At 32.9% G+C, this 16,733-nt stretch overlaps 1 protein-coding gene across 6 annotated transcripts in view; it reads left to right on the plus strand.

Annotated features, from left to right (window-relative positions):
* The window catches only part of LOC130899319 (insulin-like growth factor 2 mRNA-binding protein 1), a 121,016-nt gene that overhangs the window by 88,113 nt on the left and 16,170 nt on the right, over positions 1–16,733 (plus strand). For all 6 annotated transcript variants that reach the window (XM_057809183.1, XM_057809184.1, XM_057809185.1 and 3 more), the window contains 2 exons: positions 9,098–9,268; positions 14,548–14,722. In XM_057809183.1, coding sequence (XP_057665166.1) covers positions 9,098–9,268; positions 14,548–14,722 — 346 coding nt within the window. The remainder of the gene's footprint in view (positions 1–9,097; positions 9,269–14,547; positions 14,723–16,733) is intronic.

The raw sequence follows: 16,733 nt of genomic DNA on the forward strand, positions 1-16,733 counted from the left end.
TTAACCTAACCTACTAACTAAGGTTAGGTTAAGTTATGACCAATTACTTTGAATTTATTCCCATTCTTGGTAGTTATGGGAGGGGACGTTATTATTAATAAGTTGGTAATATGTATGCCTTGAATTCCAGGCAAGAAAATGATTAACCAGAATCCAATATTTAGATATCGATAATCCTGTGAAGTACAAATAGTTTACGGAGGTATTTTGTACCATTTCTTGGAAGGTCTTCTGTACGCAATTCATATACGACCCTTACAGTAACCCGGAATAAAATTTTACAGCAGTACGCAACTCGTATACAACCAAACTATTATAAATAGCGAAAACCAAAAAAACAAATGAATCTCTGTATCACAATGAAAATATAATATGAATACAATCGGTTTTTGGTTAAATCGAAAATCTAAGGTCTTTTGAAATATATTTATAGAGAGTTTGTCAAATTAAATTAATCGAGAAAAAATCTGAAAGTTAAAATTATTGCGTCTGTTACAATAGAATCTAGCGGCTCTATGAACCTTTGAATTTCTTTAAAAATGTATATAACTTGGATTGTAAAGATTTAAATATATTTGTCGACAATTTGAATTAAACACCCTATCTCTTACACATGAACACAATATTCAAAAATCACCTTCCTCGGCTCACAATCATTTTCAATGTATATAATAACTATACTAAGAGATAGGGGGAGACAGGTTCGTTGGTTTGTTTGGGATTTGGGTGACAATATCCATGTGGGGGGGGGGGGGGATTTATAAGGTTTAGATATGGGAAAAACTCATCTGCAGGGATGGAGTTGTGGTGGATTCAGGATACAGAGAGAGGCTCAGTAAATAAACGGTTCTTTGGGAAGTGGATACAGCTACGGCTGTAATATTTCTTATCGTCGGCCAGTTGGCTGCTGAACCACTTCACCAGATTTCAGGAAAACTACAGAAAATCTGCAACACCGACGTTTCTAAGCGTCGTTTTGTCGAAAAAAAGCTTTGTAATGTGTCTCAAAACCTTTGCTGCTGCTTACAGATCCGAGCAACATCTTTATCCACTCGAAAAACGTCATTAAAACTCGCATCGTTCACGTCAACCAGAGGTATTATTACTGTTTCTTCCTCTTCATTGATTTCTACAGTTGTATTACAGTTCTGCATGCCTTATCAATTGTAAAATAACTGTCAGGAACGTGATATATAATCAATGAGGACTGTGTATGTTATCTGTTAAAAACTGTGGTTGCCCAAGTGCGATACCGTTTGAGACAACGCAACTTCATTGCTGGTTTAATGTCGAAACATTTTAGATAAAACTGTTAGGCTTTATTCACTATATTTTTCTCAAAGTTTTTTATCTTTTAAGGTAAGGTGAACGTTTTAAAATGAAGGCGGTTTCATCAGTACTAAAAATACGACTTGTTGTGTCAATCTAACAAAACTGCTTCATTAAAACTTTCACTTTCCCTTTAGACTCTTGAACACACATATTTTAACTTGAATAGACGTGAATTGTTTTGCTTTTTCTTTTAACAAGTTCCAGTTAATGATTGTCCTATGTTATTCAAATGAACAACCTTGATAACAAAACTCACTTTTAGTAGTTCGTCTTCAGGGGCTGAAACTTAACTTCACATGACCAACTTATATATTTATATATTAATGCATCTAAATTTTCTTGATTATAGATCTCTTCTGTTTTAAAATTAGTTTTTTTAATAATTTTTAGGAGATAAAATTTGACGTTTCGACTTTTCTTTAAGTCTTTATCAAAAGAAAAGTCGAAAAATCAAGAACATTCAGATGCATTGATATATCAAAAGGTCTAAGAAATAAGAAATTAAAGAAATTTTTATTTATATAATATTAACTAATGAATCTTTTTCCGCGAATAACAATTATTGCGGCGAGAAAGTTCACATCCATTCCTCAACTAATAAACTATTAAGTGAACTGTAGCAAATAGTCCCTTTATCCCCACTTGAACTAACTTTAATTTTAACAATTAATACTTTTAAATGCATCCAATAATTCATTGTTGGATGAATTTTTTAACTATTATTTTTTTCATTTCATGATTATGATTATCAGCGTACTCTAAAATACCCCATTTGCAGGTGCTCTCTGAACCGGAAAATAACAGATCTTTTAGTTTGCCCAATATCAGAATCATTACAGCTAATTTCGTAAATAAAATTTCAAATCCTTGGAATTAATGTGTTGCTGGATCCATAAAGTAATACCAAACCTACTCTATTGAAGATCTTTTCTAATCCTTTTGTATAAACGAGACTGAAAGAAACCAAAAAAATTTTTCTAGTTCTTTGTTTGTTTTTGGAAAAATGAGATTTCTTAAACGTGTGACGGTTAATCAACTTTCTTATCGCAACCGTTAAATACAGCCTCGTCTTCAATAAAAGCCCTTTCTTATTCTATTTTTTAATGTTACGAAAAAAATTTATCAAACAATGTACCGAGAAATTGACACGCTATTTTATGATGGATAAAACAAATTCTAACCTTTTCATATTCTAAATAACTGATGTTAAAAATGGTAACTGAATACCAAGTTAGAAAAAATTGAAAAGATTTTAACCAGCTGATTGGGATATTTTGTCAGTTAATAGCGTGAAACTAAATAGGGACAATAGTAGTACCGAAACAATAAATGCAATGGAAACAGTTTCACATTCAAAACTTTATTTTTAATTTTAATTGAATATTAATTTCCATCTTGTTTAATACTCTTCAAAATTGATTTGACATTGACCTATACTCACTTCTACGTCACACTAATACGGTGTATACCAAATTAGATAAATCTATGAAAAAATTGACATCGGCGGCAGATGGCCAAAATTCCATATCTCATCGGGGGTCCCAAACAAGGGTAGGGTTCATCAAAGAAGTCTTTAATATAAGTTAAAACCAGATATTTCCTCTTGAAAATGGATAGTGCCCATTTACAAGGGCGGCAAGGGGTTTGTTGCCCCCCTAGAGATCAAATGTAGCTAGCCGCAAAGCGACCAAAGTCCTAAGACCGTACGAGCAATTGATTTCCTTACCTATTAATAAATTTTGCAACGCATGACAAATTAAGGTTTCATGTATATTGTAGAAAGTATTGAAATATTCGGAATAACATTAATCGCGACTATCAGATTGACAAAAAAGCAAGGCCATTAAACAATGTAAAAATATGTAGGTAGGTATGGTGTGTGTGTGTGTGTGTGTGTGTACATTGCATTTTTCTACGACAGCCGTTTACCAGTATTCACGTGAAAATCCGGAAAAAGTAACAGACGAAGCTGCTGTTGTTGCAGATAAAGTCGGGCTGGGGGAGGACATTACATCAATCTCGCGCATTGGGGGGAAACGACGTCATAGAAGCAATCATCCAGCAGAAAGTCCTCCAGAATACTGGAATAGGTCTTTAGTAATACCATACTTGGGTTCAATAATCACCTTCCTAGAAGTACGTTTTGCCGAAGAAAACACGCCATCATTAGCATTATCTAAGTTACACCCGACGCAAATGCAAAAGACGACAACTGAAAATTTGAAATAAACTTGTGAATCTATTGCCCAGTCTTATGATTTACCGAGCATAAAGAATGAAATCGAACTTTGGCAGCAATTGCGGCACGATAGGCTAAATGTAACAAATTTGTTGATGTCCTAAAAGAAACAAATTCCTTCTTTCTTGAAACGGAAAAGCATTGAAGAATTTGATTGCTTTACCATGCACGACCTGTTCAGTAGAGCGATCCTTTAGCAGTTTCAGAAGACTAAAAACATGGCTAAGAAGCACCATGGCAGAAGATCGCCTTAATCGCAATGATGAGTGTACACAGAGCTATAATAAATAGAAACCTAAATAATTTTAATGATAAGGTGGTTGAAAATTTTGCCAAAAATTCCCGCAGGTTACGTTTTAATCAGATATTATTTTCGTTTAAATGAATAATTATTACTGCGTTTAAAAGTTTGATTTAGTTATTGTGCTGTCGAGATCTTGTGAAGTTTTATACATTGATATTGATATTAGAACCGTTCTTTTTACCATCGTCATCGAGACTGTACCAGGCGTTCATATTTTTTATTTTCCATCATATTGCCCTATTGACTCCCCCTTAGTCATAATCTGGCGACGCCCTTGCCAATTTCAAATATTGAATTCATTGTTTTCATTTATTGTTTATTATAAATAATCAATTAATAATTGAATTAATATTTGCCTTTATTAAAATAACAACAAATTTAAGAAGACAAACGAAATTATTTGACGGGGGAACCCTGAGCAATGATTCGACAAAAATCCCGTGTTTACGAATTGACGTCAAAGGTGACTGTTAGAGAAATGAAACAGTCAGATAATTTTAAAACATTGTGACAAATACCGACGTTAAAAATCATTTCGTTACGAAATTCGGGACGGATTTTTATAGCAGGTAGTCACTGTAAAACTACTATGTATATAAAACAGAAGAGACATTTACAGTTTATTTTGAGCGTCTATTTCCGATGCATCCGTTGGATGAGAATAGAACGCACATATTTTGCATCCTGCGGCGTCTAGCCGTATATACGAGGGAGGTGTCACTTTCTTAAAAAAATGTTGGGTCAATCACCTCTACTAGAATACATTAATTTGGACACTTTGAAGTGTAAAAGAAGGAAAAATGTATCATTATATGTGGACCCACATCAGAGAAATTGAAAAAAATGAGATACTGAAACTCCCAAGTACAATTTCAGAAAATGTTCCAGAAGAATTTCCATATATATGGACTGTGCAGTGAAATTTATCATCAGAAGGCATATCTGCTGCTTTTACTAAGTTAACTCGTATCAGTTCATTGTTAAAGCTAATTATTTCTAGTAAAGGTTTGAAAAATGCTGAGATGTTTTCATTTGATCATTTCTCAAAACCCCGTGGTTACAATAGTGTTGAACACGTTGTTTGTCGTCCACCGCTTGACCTAGAGCTGGTGGTAGTTGCTTAAAATATACCACTTAATTAGAAGTATACAATCTATATAGCAAGTTTGTTTAGTTTTTGTTTGGCAGCCATCAATAGTGAACGTATTCAGTTAATTTCTGAACATTGACAAAATTGGTCATCGTTATGTGATAGTTTTATTTGCAAGACCTTAGCCCAACCTATAACAAAGCTAACTACTCTGAATGAGCCTGCCTGCTCCTTCGTTATCCACAGTAAATTATTGGGTAATTTAAGCGAGGTCGTACGACCGGAGTCGTGATAGTGCGCGTGAAAGATGTTTCCATCGAGTGTTTGGTGATGATTCACTGAAATAAAGCCTATTTTTTGCGACGTTTCATAACCATTGATGAAACATGGGTACATCACTTCACACCCGAAATAAAAGAACAATCAAAACAATGGACTGGAAAGGGAGACTCGGATCCAAAAAGTCAAAGACCGTTCCATCTGCAGGCAAGGTCATGGTGTCGGTTTTTGGGATGCGCATCTGATAATTTTCATTGACTATCTTGAAAAAGGGAAAACTATCATCGGTGAGTATTATGCAAACTAATTTGAGCGAAGAAATTAAACAAAAACGGCCGCGTTTGGTTAAAAAGAAAGTGTTGTTTCGTCTAGACAATGCACCATATTATTTTCTGTTCCCAGACTTAAAAAAATGGCTCGGTGGTGAAAAATTTTTCATTGTCGGCAGTTAATGGCTATTTTGAGGAGCTTGACTTCTTATAAAAAGGGTACCAAAGTTATTGAAAAGTAAATATATCTTTTTCCAATATTTTTGTGTTTTCTTTATTGGGCCAGGTGCTTCTGGGCTATCTTTCTAACTTAGTAATTTGGCATTAGTTTAACATCAAGGAATTAACGATTCCAATTAGATATTACGCCATGTTTGAGCTCTGCAGCGGACTATTTCATGGAAAAACTGGTTTTTTGAAGTACAAGAAACTGTAGTTTCAACAAACCTTATGTGAAAAAACTTTTTGGAATGCCTGATATCGTTTTTATTTTCTTGGTTGATACGATTCACTCCTATCGTTCGGAATGTGACTGGGTCACTTTAAAATCCATATTAAGCTAATATTTTGAATTGCTGGAAGTCTGTCGTATTCACAATAACTATCGCCTTCTCACGAAAACATAAGATTCACATAATGTAAAACTTTATGTTACTCACAGAATATAATATACATTTACATTATTTTCATTAATTTCATAGTAATCAATTTGCTCTGGTCCGTTTGTTAGTTCCGTTGGTTACTAGGACACGACAGTTTTAAAACATTGAACCAAATATTTCTGTTAATTTTTCCTAATGTCGCATGGGCACAAAGAACGATTACCTGTCAAATCTGCAATAAAATTATTGTCACACGAAACTTCACCTTCAATTCGTAACATCGAGAAACGTCGGCAACGAGATCAAAGGTTATGCAGTTGGCAAAGAAACAATAGCCACTAACCACTGTCGTAAAAACTTCTTGTATCAATTAAATGCCCCTTTGTTAAAATATCAAACAGAATCTGATACGCAAACAATAAACTGTCGGAAGAAAGTAAAAGACACTTTTCAGAATGGCTGTAATACATTCAAAGCTATTGTTTCGGAAACGTTTTGAACCCTATTATTGTTTTCTAAGCACCTTAAAAATTATTAGCTCTATACATGAATTTAATTACCTTCATTGAAAAAAGTGTATTCGGTTTTTACTTGCGTAAAAGGGAGGAATATTGAAAAATGAATTCACAACGTACAAATATAAATATATCCACTTTATAATCATTTCTGTCAGGCTTTAAGTTGAATTTATGTTTTTATAATCATTTAACAAATAGCTTGTTGAAAAGAATGATTTATAATACAAAATAGATGAGAATACGTTTAGGAAAAAAAGTTTAATGTTAATCTTGTTTTTTTTTCCAAATTCGGTGAATTGACAAACTGAAATTTTGTCTTAGGGTTATTAATGTTGATGCGTTGTTCAAAATCCTGTTTCACAACAGATAGTACGAACACGAGATCACTAAAGCAGCTATAGTAGCAGCCACAAGAACGGATTTAAACTTTCCAACGTTAGTTTTAATACTTGAGGGTATGAAACTTATTAGTTGAATAAGATCGTTGTAATTTCTGCTATAAAAATCATCTCTGTATGGTGCCGTTGAGCAATATGTTGCATTTGATAGATCGGTTAGTTTCGAACGGATTATAGGGGAATCAAACACCTGCTCTTCTTACTTTTCGAATGTTCGTGGATGAACAATTCTTTCATATTTGCTGATTCCTCCCCGTACATCACTCCACTATACCGATAACTGTGATCCTTTTGAGCTTAAGACCAGTTTACTTGTTCTAGACTAATATCTAATCTTGCTGCACGATTGTCAGTTAAAATCTTTATGCAAACGTATTTGGTGTCTAGAGATTTGAGACCAAATCAGTTGTCAAGGTGATTCTTCTACTAAATGTCTTTTCTCCATGCTAAACAACGAATGCTTTTTACTTAAATGAAACAATTGAAAAATTATATACAAACATAATCTTAGTTTTTATGCTTAAACTTGATTTAGTTCCTAGTGACTGTACACAACTAAATTGATTTCGGAATTGAATGTGGTTTCTTATCTAAAAATATGTGTTGTTGAAAATGAAGCATAGATTTTATTTGTACCCTTTTGAAGTATTTCTTGTACGCCTTTAGTTATTTATCGCTTAATCTACACACGACTGTCACAAAAGTGGGACATTATATCGAAACCTGTAACATCCTCAAACCACGAATTCATTCATTCATTATATTACTGTAGTTGGATTTACGATTATTTATCTTCTGTTTATTTAATTCCTGTGTATTCTTTATTTACACAAGTGAAATAGTAGATAAAATGGGTTGTTATTAAAACGAAAATATACATTGTGGCACAATAAAATCGGTGTCATATATATAATGAGAATCCAACGTCACGACCACGTCTAAATGTTTGTCTCTAGCTCTAGGTGAATGTTTTAGCAGGTATCATAAGTGATCATATGATTGGTGCTATGGTAATAGAAAAAAATTCCAAAGACAAAAAAATATTTAAGCATTCATAGAGAAGTAGTCCTGACCTATGTTCTAATGCAATAAATCAATCAATCTTGATAGTTGATAAGTGGGGTTCCTGCAGAAAGGGACAACACTTTATTGTGCTTTGATGGTGACAATTCAAAGTTGTCCGAAGCAAATGAACAGGATGAAAATGTAATGCCTATATCGCCAAACCTTACGCAATTATCATATATAATAATACATGGTTTGATCAAATTTAATCCGGACTTAGTTTTTCTTAAATTTGTATGGAAGATGTTTTAGTAAGGCTTCAGATTGACTATAAAAACAGTGGATGACATTAGGGAAAATTTTAGAAAAATATAGAAACGTAGAACGTTATAAACTTTGATTTGTGTTGAACGTCAAGTTTTTAAATAAATAATTTGAAACCTCATGGTGAGCTCCAATCTTAGATATGCTAGGAAGTCAAAATCAAATTGGTATGTACTTTGGTTTAAATGCGATAAATTTAATTTTCAATGAGAGTTGGGAACACGTGTAAGAGATAACTATATTTTCCACATGTTGGCAACAAACATTCTAAGCAAATATCAAAGGAGTGCTCATATTGCGGACGGTTGCTTAGTTGGAAATATTAATTGAATAAACGTATATGTGACGTGAACAAACGAATTAATCGATTGATTTGTTTACGTCATATCCAAGATGTACTAAGACTCAAGAATAAGCAATAAAAAGAAAAATAAGAAGGATGCGTATAAAACCATCAGTTTCAGAAGGAAATAATAGAAAAAATCTGAACTGCTACTTTCCAATCATCGTCATTAATTGACGACATTTTTGCCAGAATAGTTTAGGTAAAGACAAACTAGTTGCTTACTAACAAGTAGACGAGTCTATCTCAACTCTGTGTGGACTATGAAAGTGGGAGAATTCGGAGTTCGGAGAATTGTGACCAGAAGTTGCCAACTTTCACCGCTTAGACCCAGCTTTAGAGGTCACTCGATTTTCATTTTCCAAATACTAATTGCGTTTTATTTTTGTTACAGCCAAACATCAAAAGTGATAATATCAAATTTGGGTCCACATGTGAGATTTGAGGACATCGAACATCTCCTCAACGAACATGGACGTGTTATTTCCTGTGACAAATTGACATCGAAAGACCCAAACACACAAACCGTCGCCGTCACATATGACACAACTGAGCAAGCTCAACAGTAAGTTTAATATTTTTCCTTTGCATGTATAAATGAATTAATAAAGTAAAGTAGTAATGGGATAAACCGAACTGCTTGCGTCTTTTGAAATTACAAAATTTGTTTGAGTTAATTCGTCAGAGAAACATACATGTAAATATGCTAATGGTAATTTACCAACCTCTCCACTCTACCTGCATTACGAGGATGGTCCCAAAAGTACCTGACTCGACCTAGAGATGGCGGTAGTTGCTTGAGAAATAACATAGTGTAACATTTTTCGTATTTATTTACACTCTTTTTATTCGTGGGATGAATTAAAAAAACACTATCTCTTTTACGTTCTTAATTTATTTACACACTACAAACACTATTCACTTATAAATATCACTCACTAATTCATTTTATACACTACGACTTATGTTTACACAAATTTTATAAAAAAAAAGTTTTACAAAGTTCTACAACAAAAAGAAACACAACGAATAAATAAATAGACTTTCCTCTAAATTATTTAAAAGATATACTATAAATAAACCGCTGGCTATAATAGAAAGTTCTAAAAGGAAACATCAAAGGCGCGTACGCCATTTATAAAAAACAAATGGAAGCGCCGCGCGAATTCGATAAATTAGAAAATTCCATTGTAACTGGACAGGTCCGTACACAACCTAACAGCATATGTTGCAAGTTTGAAGACGCCACGCAAGGAAACCGAAGTGCAAGGTGCTTCCACTTCCAACATTTATTACAGTTGTAGGCTAACCAACTAAATTTTTCTACATTTAAATTTTTTCCTTATGTAAATAATAACACGATGTTCGACAGTGCGCAATTCAATTAGAAATTTTGTTTTAATGTAAGTATTTTTAATAAATAATCACAATTTATGATAATTTTCTTCAGAATGTCTCTTTATGACGGACGGTTTCCTTGGCATGTATAACGTTCTAAAAACCTACATAGCTGCTGATCCATGATTTTTATCGAGTTGAACAAAGAATAACTTTTTGTTAAAAATTCGATTGAAACATTCATTTTTGCTATCCTTATATTGTACAGCTAGACTCTGTAAAAGTTACGGATTGTTATCCATTGGGCAAGAGCCGTCCCTGACCTTCAGATAGTAGTGTAGGGCACTTTTGTATCAAGTCCCGGATCACCCTGTATAATAATACCGAATTTGTTTCTATTACATAATACTGCGTATTTTCTTTTTTCGAATTTTTTACTTAACTGAGGTTAAACAATCGCCACATGCCTAATTACTTCCTGTGATTTTATTTATGCAATTTTTATTAGTGCAATCACTAACACGTTTTATCGACATTTCAATGAATAGTTGCAGCTACCTCTATTATGGCACGTGGGTGATACAATAAGTTCCAGACATTATATTAAATGCAAGTCATACAAGACAAAATACAAATATAACATGAAACTTTAATAAACGCGACAGTCACAAACACATATTATTTCAACATACATGTTTAATTGTAATACTCTGAAATGAACCTCTCATACTTTAATAATAATAAATAATTTTTATCGATAAGATTTAACTACGAAAAATTTCAATCAATGCATTTCTAGCACCAATAGGTTCGATGGAAAAAATAACTAAATGAAACACAATACGCTGTGTGATGAAAGGTTATTATTAGTTATATAGAAAGCAAAGAACAAAAGACATGTTATCTTTAAGACACAGAATTTTAGTAGCCACATATACCTACGAGAAGGGTCCCATGAATACCTGGCTTGACCTGCAGATGGCGGTAGTTACTTGTATTTGATTGCCAGCCATCAATAGTTTCAGTGAATTTGTAAACATGGAAAAAATTAGTCATACCTTTATTTAGAAGACGTTAGCCCAACCAATATAAAAGCTGAACTAGATTCTACTGGGGGCGAGCCTGCTCCTGCAAAGACCAGCATCACAGTGGTCGACCAAATGAGATGACGACTCCAGAAATTATGAAGAAAATCCACAAGGCGGTACAGGATGATCGTCGACTGAAAAGCGCGAGCTGGCATTTCAAAAAGTACGCTACATCGCATATTAACTGAAAATTTGGAGATGAGAAAGCTGTGCGCAATATGGGTGCGTGAAAGATGTTTCCATCGAGCTTTTGGCAATGCTTCACATAAATAAATTTTCTTAAACTGGATTCGAATCCGCGACCTGTAGTTTGTATGTTTGTATCCACGGAGCATCAACACTTAGCTATCAGCGACGTTGAATGGTTTTGTCTATTTCTTAACGTACCATGGTTTTTGAAACTTGACTCGAACCTGTATTATTGTGTCTTTAGAATTCTCATTGTTTTAATATTTTGTATCAAATTATGTTGAAAAACCAACTAAAAATGGATATAGAATATGAGAGTGACTTCTCTTTAACACCACCAGAAATTAGAGAAGCTGCTGAAGTTGCCTCATTAAATTTATTGCCTGAAAAGTCAACGAAAGTATATAATATGGCAAATGAATTTTCAACACTCAAAACTATCGTTAACTATAAATAAATACAATCTATACCATAATTATTAAATATCCAATAAAAAGTCTGGAAATATTCAGTTGTCGTGGATAAAATATAGTATTCTACTCGCATATAATGTGATATTGATTCGTGATATCGATTAAGAAAAATTTTCCGTCTTAAAATGAATTAACATGTAAAAAACCTCTCATAATAAATTTAGTCAGTGTACAACCTTCTACGTAGAAAAACCGTGCGATATGATATTATAAAATGAAAAGAAGAATAGCTTAGAAAACATTTTATTATGGTATCAATAAATGTCCAATATAATACCCCCTATGTTATCCCAAAGAAAAAAAATTTCGATAAAACCCATGGCGTTGCCATGGCGATCTATCTAAAAAACTCGTTTTAATTGGTTGAAAATGACTGGTGTGAATTTTTCATAGCAATATTATAACTTACCGTGTCGTTACTGCAAATTACACCTTCAATTCCAACAAAATAATATGTTATGAAATCGTCACGTTTTTTACTTAATAATCACAGATTCAGGTGGTAAAGGCACATTATATAAACGTTCTTTATATTGTACGTGTAATAATTAATTTTTTACATATTTTTTATGATCAGGACCAAGGTTAAAATAAATTTGGATAATATTAGGACAAATAGAAGCAATTAATATTATAATTAAATAGGTTTAAATAGTTGAACTCCGTATTCAGTTTTCCAATCTCAGATTTTCCTAAGATATTCAATCCTACTCCTAACCCCAGCGATTTTTTTACCATTATTTATATAGATTCTTAGCTGATAAACTCTTCTGTAATTTTCATAATCTTTCTAGTTTTCTCATTTCTGTTACGTTCCAGCGTTTTATCAGTTAATAGTTGAAACGAATTTGATTTTCACATTTTCTTGTAAGCCATTTTAGGTTTAACGTTGTTTCTTGATACTGCTTGTGCGCATACTTCCGAGGCTACGTGACACTCCTAGCTCCACACCCATAACCCTCCCTAACCCTATCTCTAGCGTGTTGAAACTGTTGCTCCTTAAACTCAAACAAAATCTCAAAATATACATTTTTCATTAGAAAATTCAAAGATGCAAACTTTATTTGCTATCGATGGTCACTTGGATATAATTTGTTCGTGTTTATGTAACATTTCAAGTATAGCGACTCATTACGTAAGTTAATTCTAGTCGAAAGAATGAAATGAATAAGGATATTTACTGGAAAAACAAAATAAAATAGGATATAAATTGAGAAAAGTGATATGTATACATTGTATTTCAAATGGATGCAGTCTTTCAGATACTTTATAAGTTTCTTTTTGCTTCCTTACGGTATATTTTCTAGCCTAGGTGGTTCTTGATTCTTATTTCATTCGTTGTTTTAATCCATACAGTCCATAAAGGCCAGTTAAACGACACCGGGTACACATCATTATGGACGAAGATTATATACACCCCACAAAAATTATCGCATCACTAATATTTTAGTATATTCTCAATATTTAATTTTTGTTTTTTGGGACAATCTGTATATGTATCAACTTAATAGATATTTATGGTTTCTTATCATGAGTAAAAAACATCCAGTAGCAAGATGGGAATTTGCTCGAGAACACCCAAATTGGAATATTCAATGTTGGTCCAATATTTTATTCAAGGATGAATCAAGATTTTGTCTGTATTCACATCAGATAGGCTTGTACCAGTATATAGGCGACGTGGTGAACGGCACGCACGATTAGGTTAATTTTTGTCAAACTGAAAGCTTTGGTGGTGGCTCTATCATGGTTTGGGGAGGAATTTCTTTCGAGGGTCGCACGGAGTTAGTACCAGTGAATGATGGAAGACTAAATGCTGACAGGTACATAACCAATATCTTAGAACCCCATGTAGTGCCCTATATGCCTCATATCGGTGACAACTCTGTGCTAATGCACGATAATGCTCGTCCACACGCTGCTAGAGTGGTTCGGCAGTACTTAGAAGAGGTCGAGATACCCACCCTGATTTGGCCTGCTCGTAGCCCGGACCTTAACCCAATAGGGACCATCTAGGATGGCAAATTCAGCAACATCCGGCACCAATAAGAACACTAGATGATCTTTAAAATGTTTTTTTTTTAATTTCTGGGAAAACATGCCGCAAGGATACGTCCAGAACTTGTTTAGAAGCCTTCCAAGACGAAAGGAAGCTGTAATTAGAGCGAGAAGCACCGTTCGTTTTTTTTTGTATAGATGTTTTGTACAATTTTTTTTATTTTTTCTATGTTTTGGTAAATCAAACTTTTTATCCTCTGTAGATTGAATTGATATCAAATAAATGTTGCAAAAGGCGTATCTATTGGTGTTTTAATTTATTATAATAATAAAATTCGAAAAACAGGAAAGACGACACCCCCATTGTATCTAATCTTTGATTCTTACATGTAAATAATCAAAATTTGATATGCTCCTGCTCATAACCTGAAATACTTGGAAAACTTGTCCCCTTTATTTCTCAAATCTTTAAGAAATAAAAGGAAAGCCGCAACCTCTTATTTCAATTGATTGATCGATTGGATGAATCCAGTGCATTCTTTGCTCTATCTTCTTTACCAAAGACCTGTACAGTATCATTAAAACAATGAGCTTATTGCGATCCATCACTGGTCGGGTATCGGTTACTCGACGACAACCGACAGCAGGATAAATGTGGAAAGATTCAATTTCCGTGTCGTCCTTAGCCTAAGATACGTTTCACATTTAACTCACTATGGCAAATAACGAGTCTGATTTGTGAATATTTTTTGTTTTAGGGCAGTAAATAAGCTAAATGGTGTCGAAGTAGAAGGTAAGACTTTAAAGGTCGAACTGGCTGTGGAAAAAAGAGGAAAACGAAATCCTAGGGGTCCAGGCGGTCCGTTTGGAGGTTTACCTGGACAAAGCAGACAAACTGATTTTCCTTTGAGGATACTTGTACAAAGTGATATGGTGAGTTAATATTTGTTGTATTTATAATTGATTCACTAGATTAATTTCACTTTTTGGAACTTGATGCAGAAGACTTTTAAATAAGAAAAATTTATTTTAAGACTTCAGAATGTTTAGATAAATTGTTTTTGTTGCGGACATAATTATGGTTGGTCTTATTATCGAATAAATACGATAATTTTTGATTCATGTGTTTTTAGATTTAGCTCAATAATAAAAAATCGTGTAGGTTGAAAGTGGTCTCACTCAACTTCAGTTTTCGAAAAATTCCCGTAGTTAATTAACTCCCACGTTTCAATGATATGAAACAAAAAACTTAATATTAAATTTTAGAAATTATTTTACCCATGAAGAAGAACATTTAGTTAAGAAAGAAAAAAGAAACATAGGAACTATGGGTCAATATTGTCCTTCAGATGATGAAGATACGAATCACCAAACACAGTCAACCATTCAGCAAAATATTACGTAAATCATTATTCTGCCAAAAAATTATTTCAATAAAATAGTAGGCAATAAAAATTTTTAGTACGTATTTCGGAGTAATTTAAAAAAAAATTGGTTTAAATCGATAAAAATCGTTTAAAACATAAAAAACACTGTTTTGTTTAAATACAAAAAATACATTTTTTCCAACCTTGTTGTAGATGAAAACCTATTATTATAATCAAATAATTTTTTATCGATTGAAATGACCTACATACACTACCTACTGAATTGCACACCTAGAATTACGATTTATTTTCAAAAATTGAATGTTTGGAAAAAATATGAATTCTCCGATGCCGATTTCAATTGTTATAAGCTCATCAAAAAGCAACTTCACGTCTGACAGAAAAATATAATGAATAGAACCATCTAAAGAAATAAATATTTCTGTTCTGAATAACTTGATGAGGCAGAGGAAATTCTTCAAAGCACTCGTATATACATATAAAGTATATATTTTCAAAAAAGATACCAATGGTTCATTCTGCAACCTCAAAAAAGTGCAAGATATGTCAAAATCAAAAGTCAAAAAAGTAAAAAATAAGGACATGTTGATATTTCGCAAAGATTGTAGAAACTGTTTGATGTATACGACGGATTTCAAACTTTAGGAAAAATGCGCCTTAGTATTCAAATTAACTGAAGCAATAAGTTTCCTTCATTCCAATAAGACTGGCAAAGATCCAGAACAATCCGTGCAACTGACATTTTGTTGACTGTTATTCTGACATGACAATGTGAGGATTTTCTGCCAATAAGGAGATTTTGGTCGAAAATTTAAAAGAAAAATCACTTGTAGGCCAAAGATTAGTTTATGATTATCTACAAAAAATTGGTCGACCTAGAAATGTAGATATTTCAAAATCTATGATCCTCTCTATGAGGAATGCCCACTCAAAAAGACGAGAAATACAACATTTGCTGGAAACTAATAAAAGAAAACTAGAAAAACAAAGAGAAAAACTGGGAACAAAAAACAACAAAAATCCTTGAAGACTCTCAAAAACAGCTTGCAGTAGTTGAGCAAGAATTAGTTAAAAATAAAAATAACTTTGTTGTTTTATTAAACTTATATTTTTTAAAATAAATATTCATCATAATAAAAATGTAGTAAATTCACGAAATTTCAACCGGGAAAATGTGAAAACCAACCTAGAAAAACCGGGAGAAAGAAGGGAATTGGATTTTCGATTTTTTCTAGCACCCTGGTATACAATTTGACTGAATCCTACACATTATTTGATTATTTAGATTGTCATCTTGATTTTTATTTCCAATTTAGTGTTTAATACAAGGATTTTGTGGATTTTTAGGCAATAAATACCTGAGGTGTCATTGTTTATAGAACCACGTATAAATTTAACAAACCAGTCAATAAATGGTTGATTTGTTCAGAAAACATATCAATCCATTCTAATTTTTCTATCGAAATTACCGGTTTGTCACTATTCTTTACAAAATAGAAACATTGTTTTACTGAAAAACACTGTAATTTTTGAACTACTACTTATGATGATTAAAA

This window comes from Diorhabda carinulata, chromosome 11 (assembly GCF_026250575.1).
Source record: "Diorhabda carinulata isolate Delta chromosome 11, icDioCari1.1, whole genome shotgun sequence".
Classification (NCBI taxonomy): domain Eukaryota; kingdom Metazoa; phylum Arthropoda; class Insecta; order Coleoptera; family Chrysomelidae; genus Diorhabda; species Diorhabda carinulata.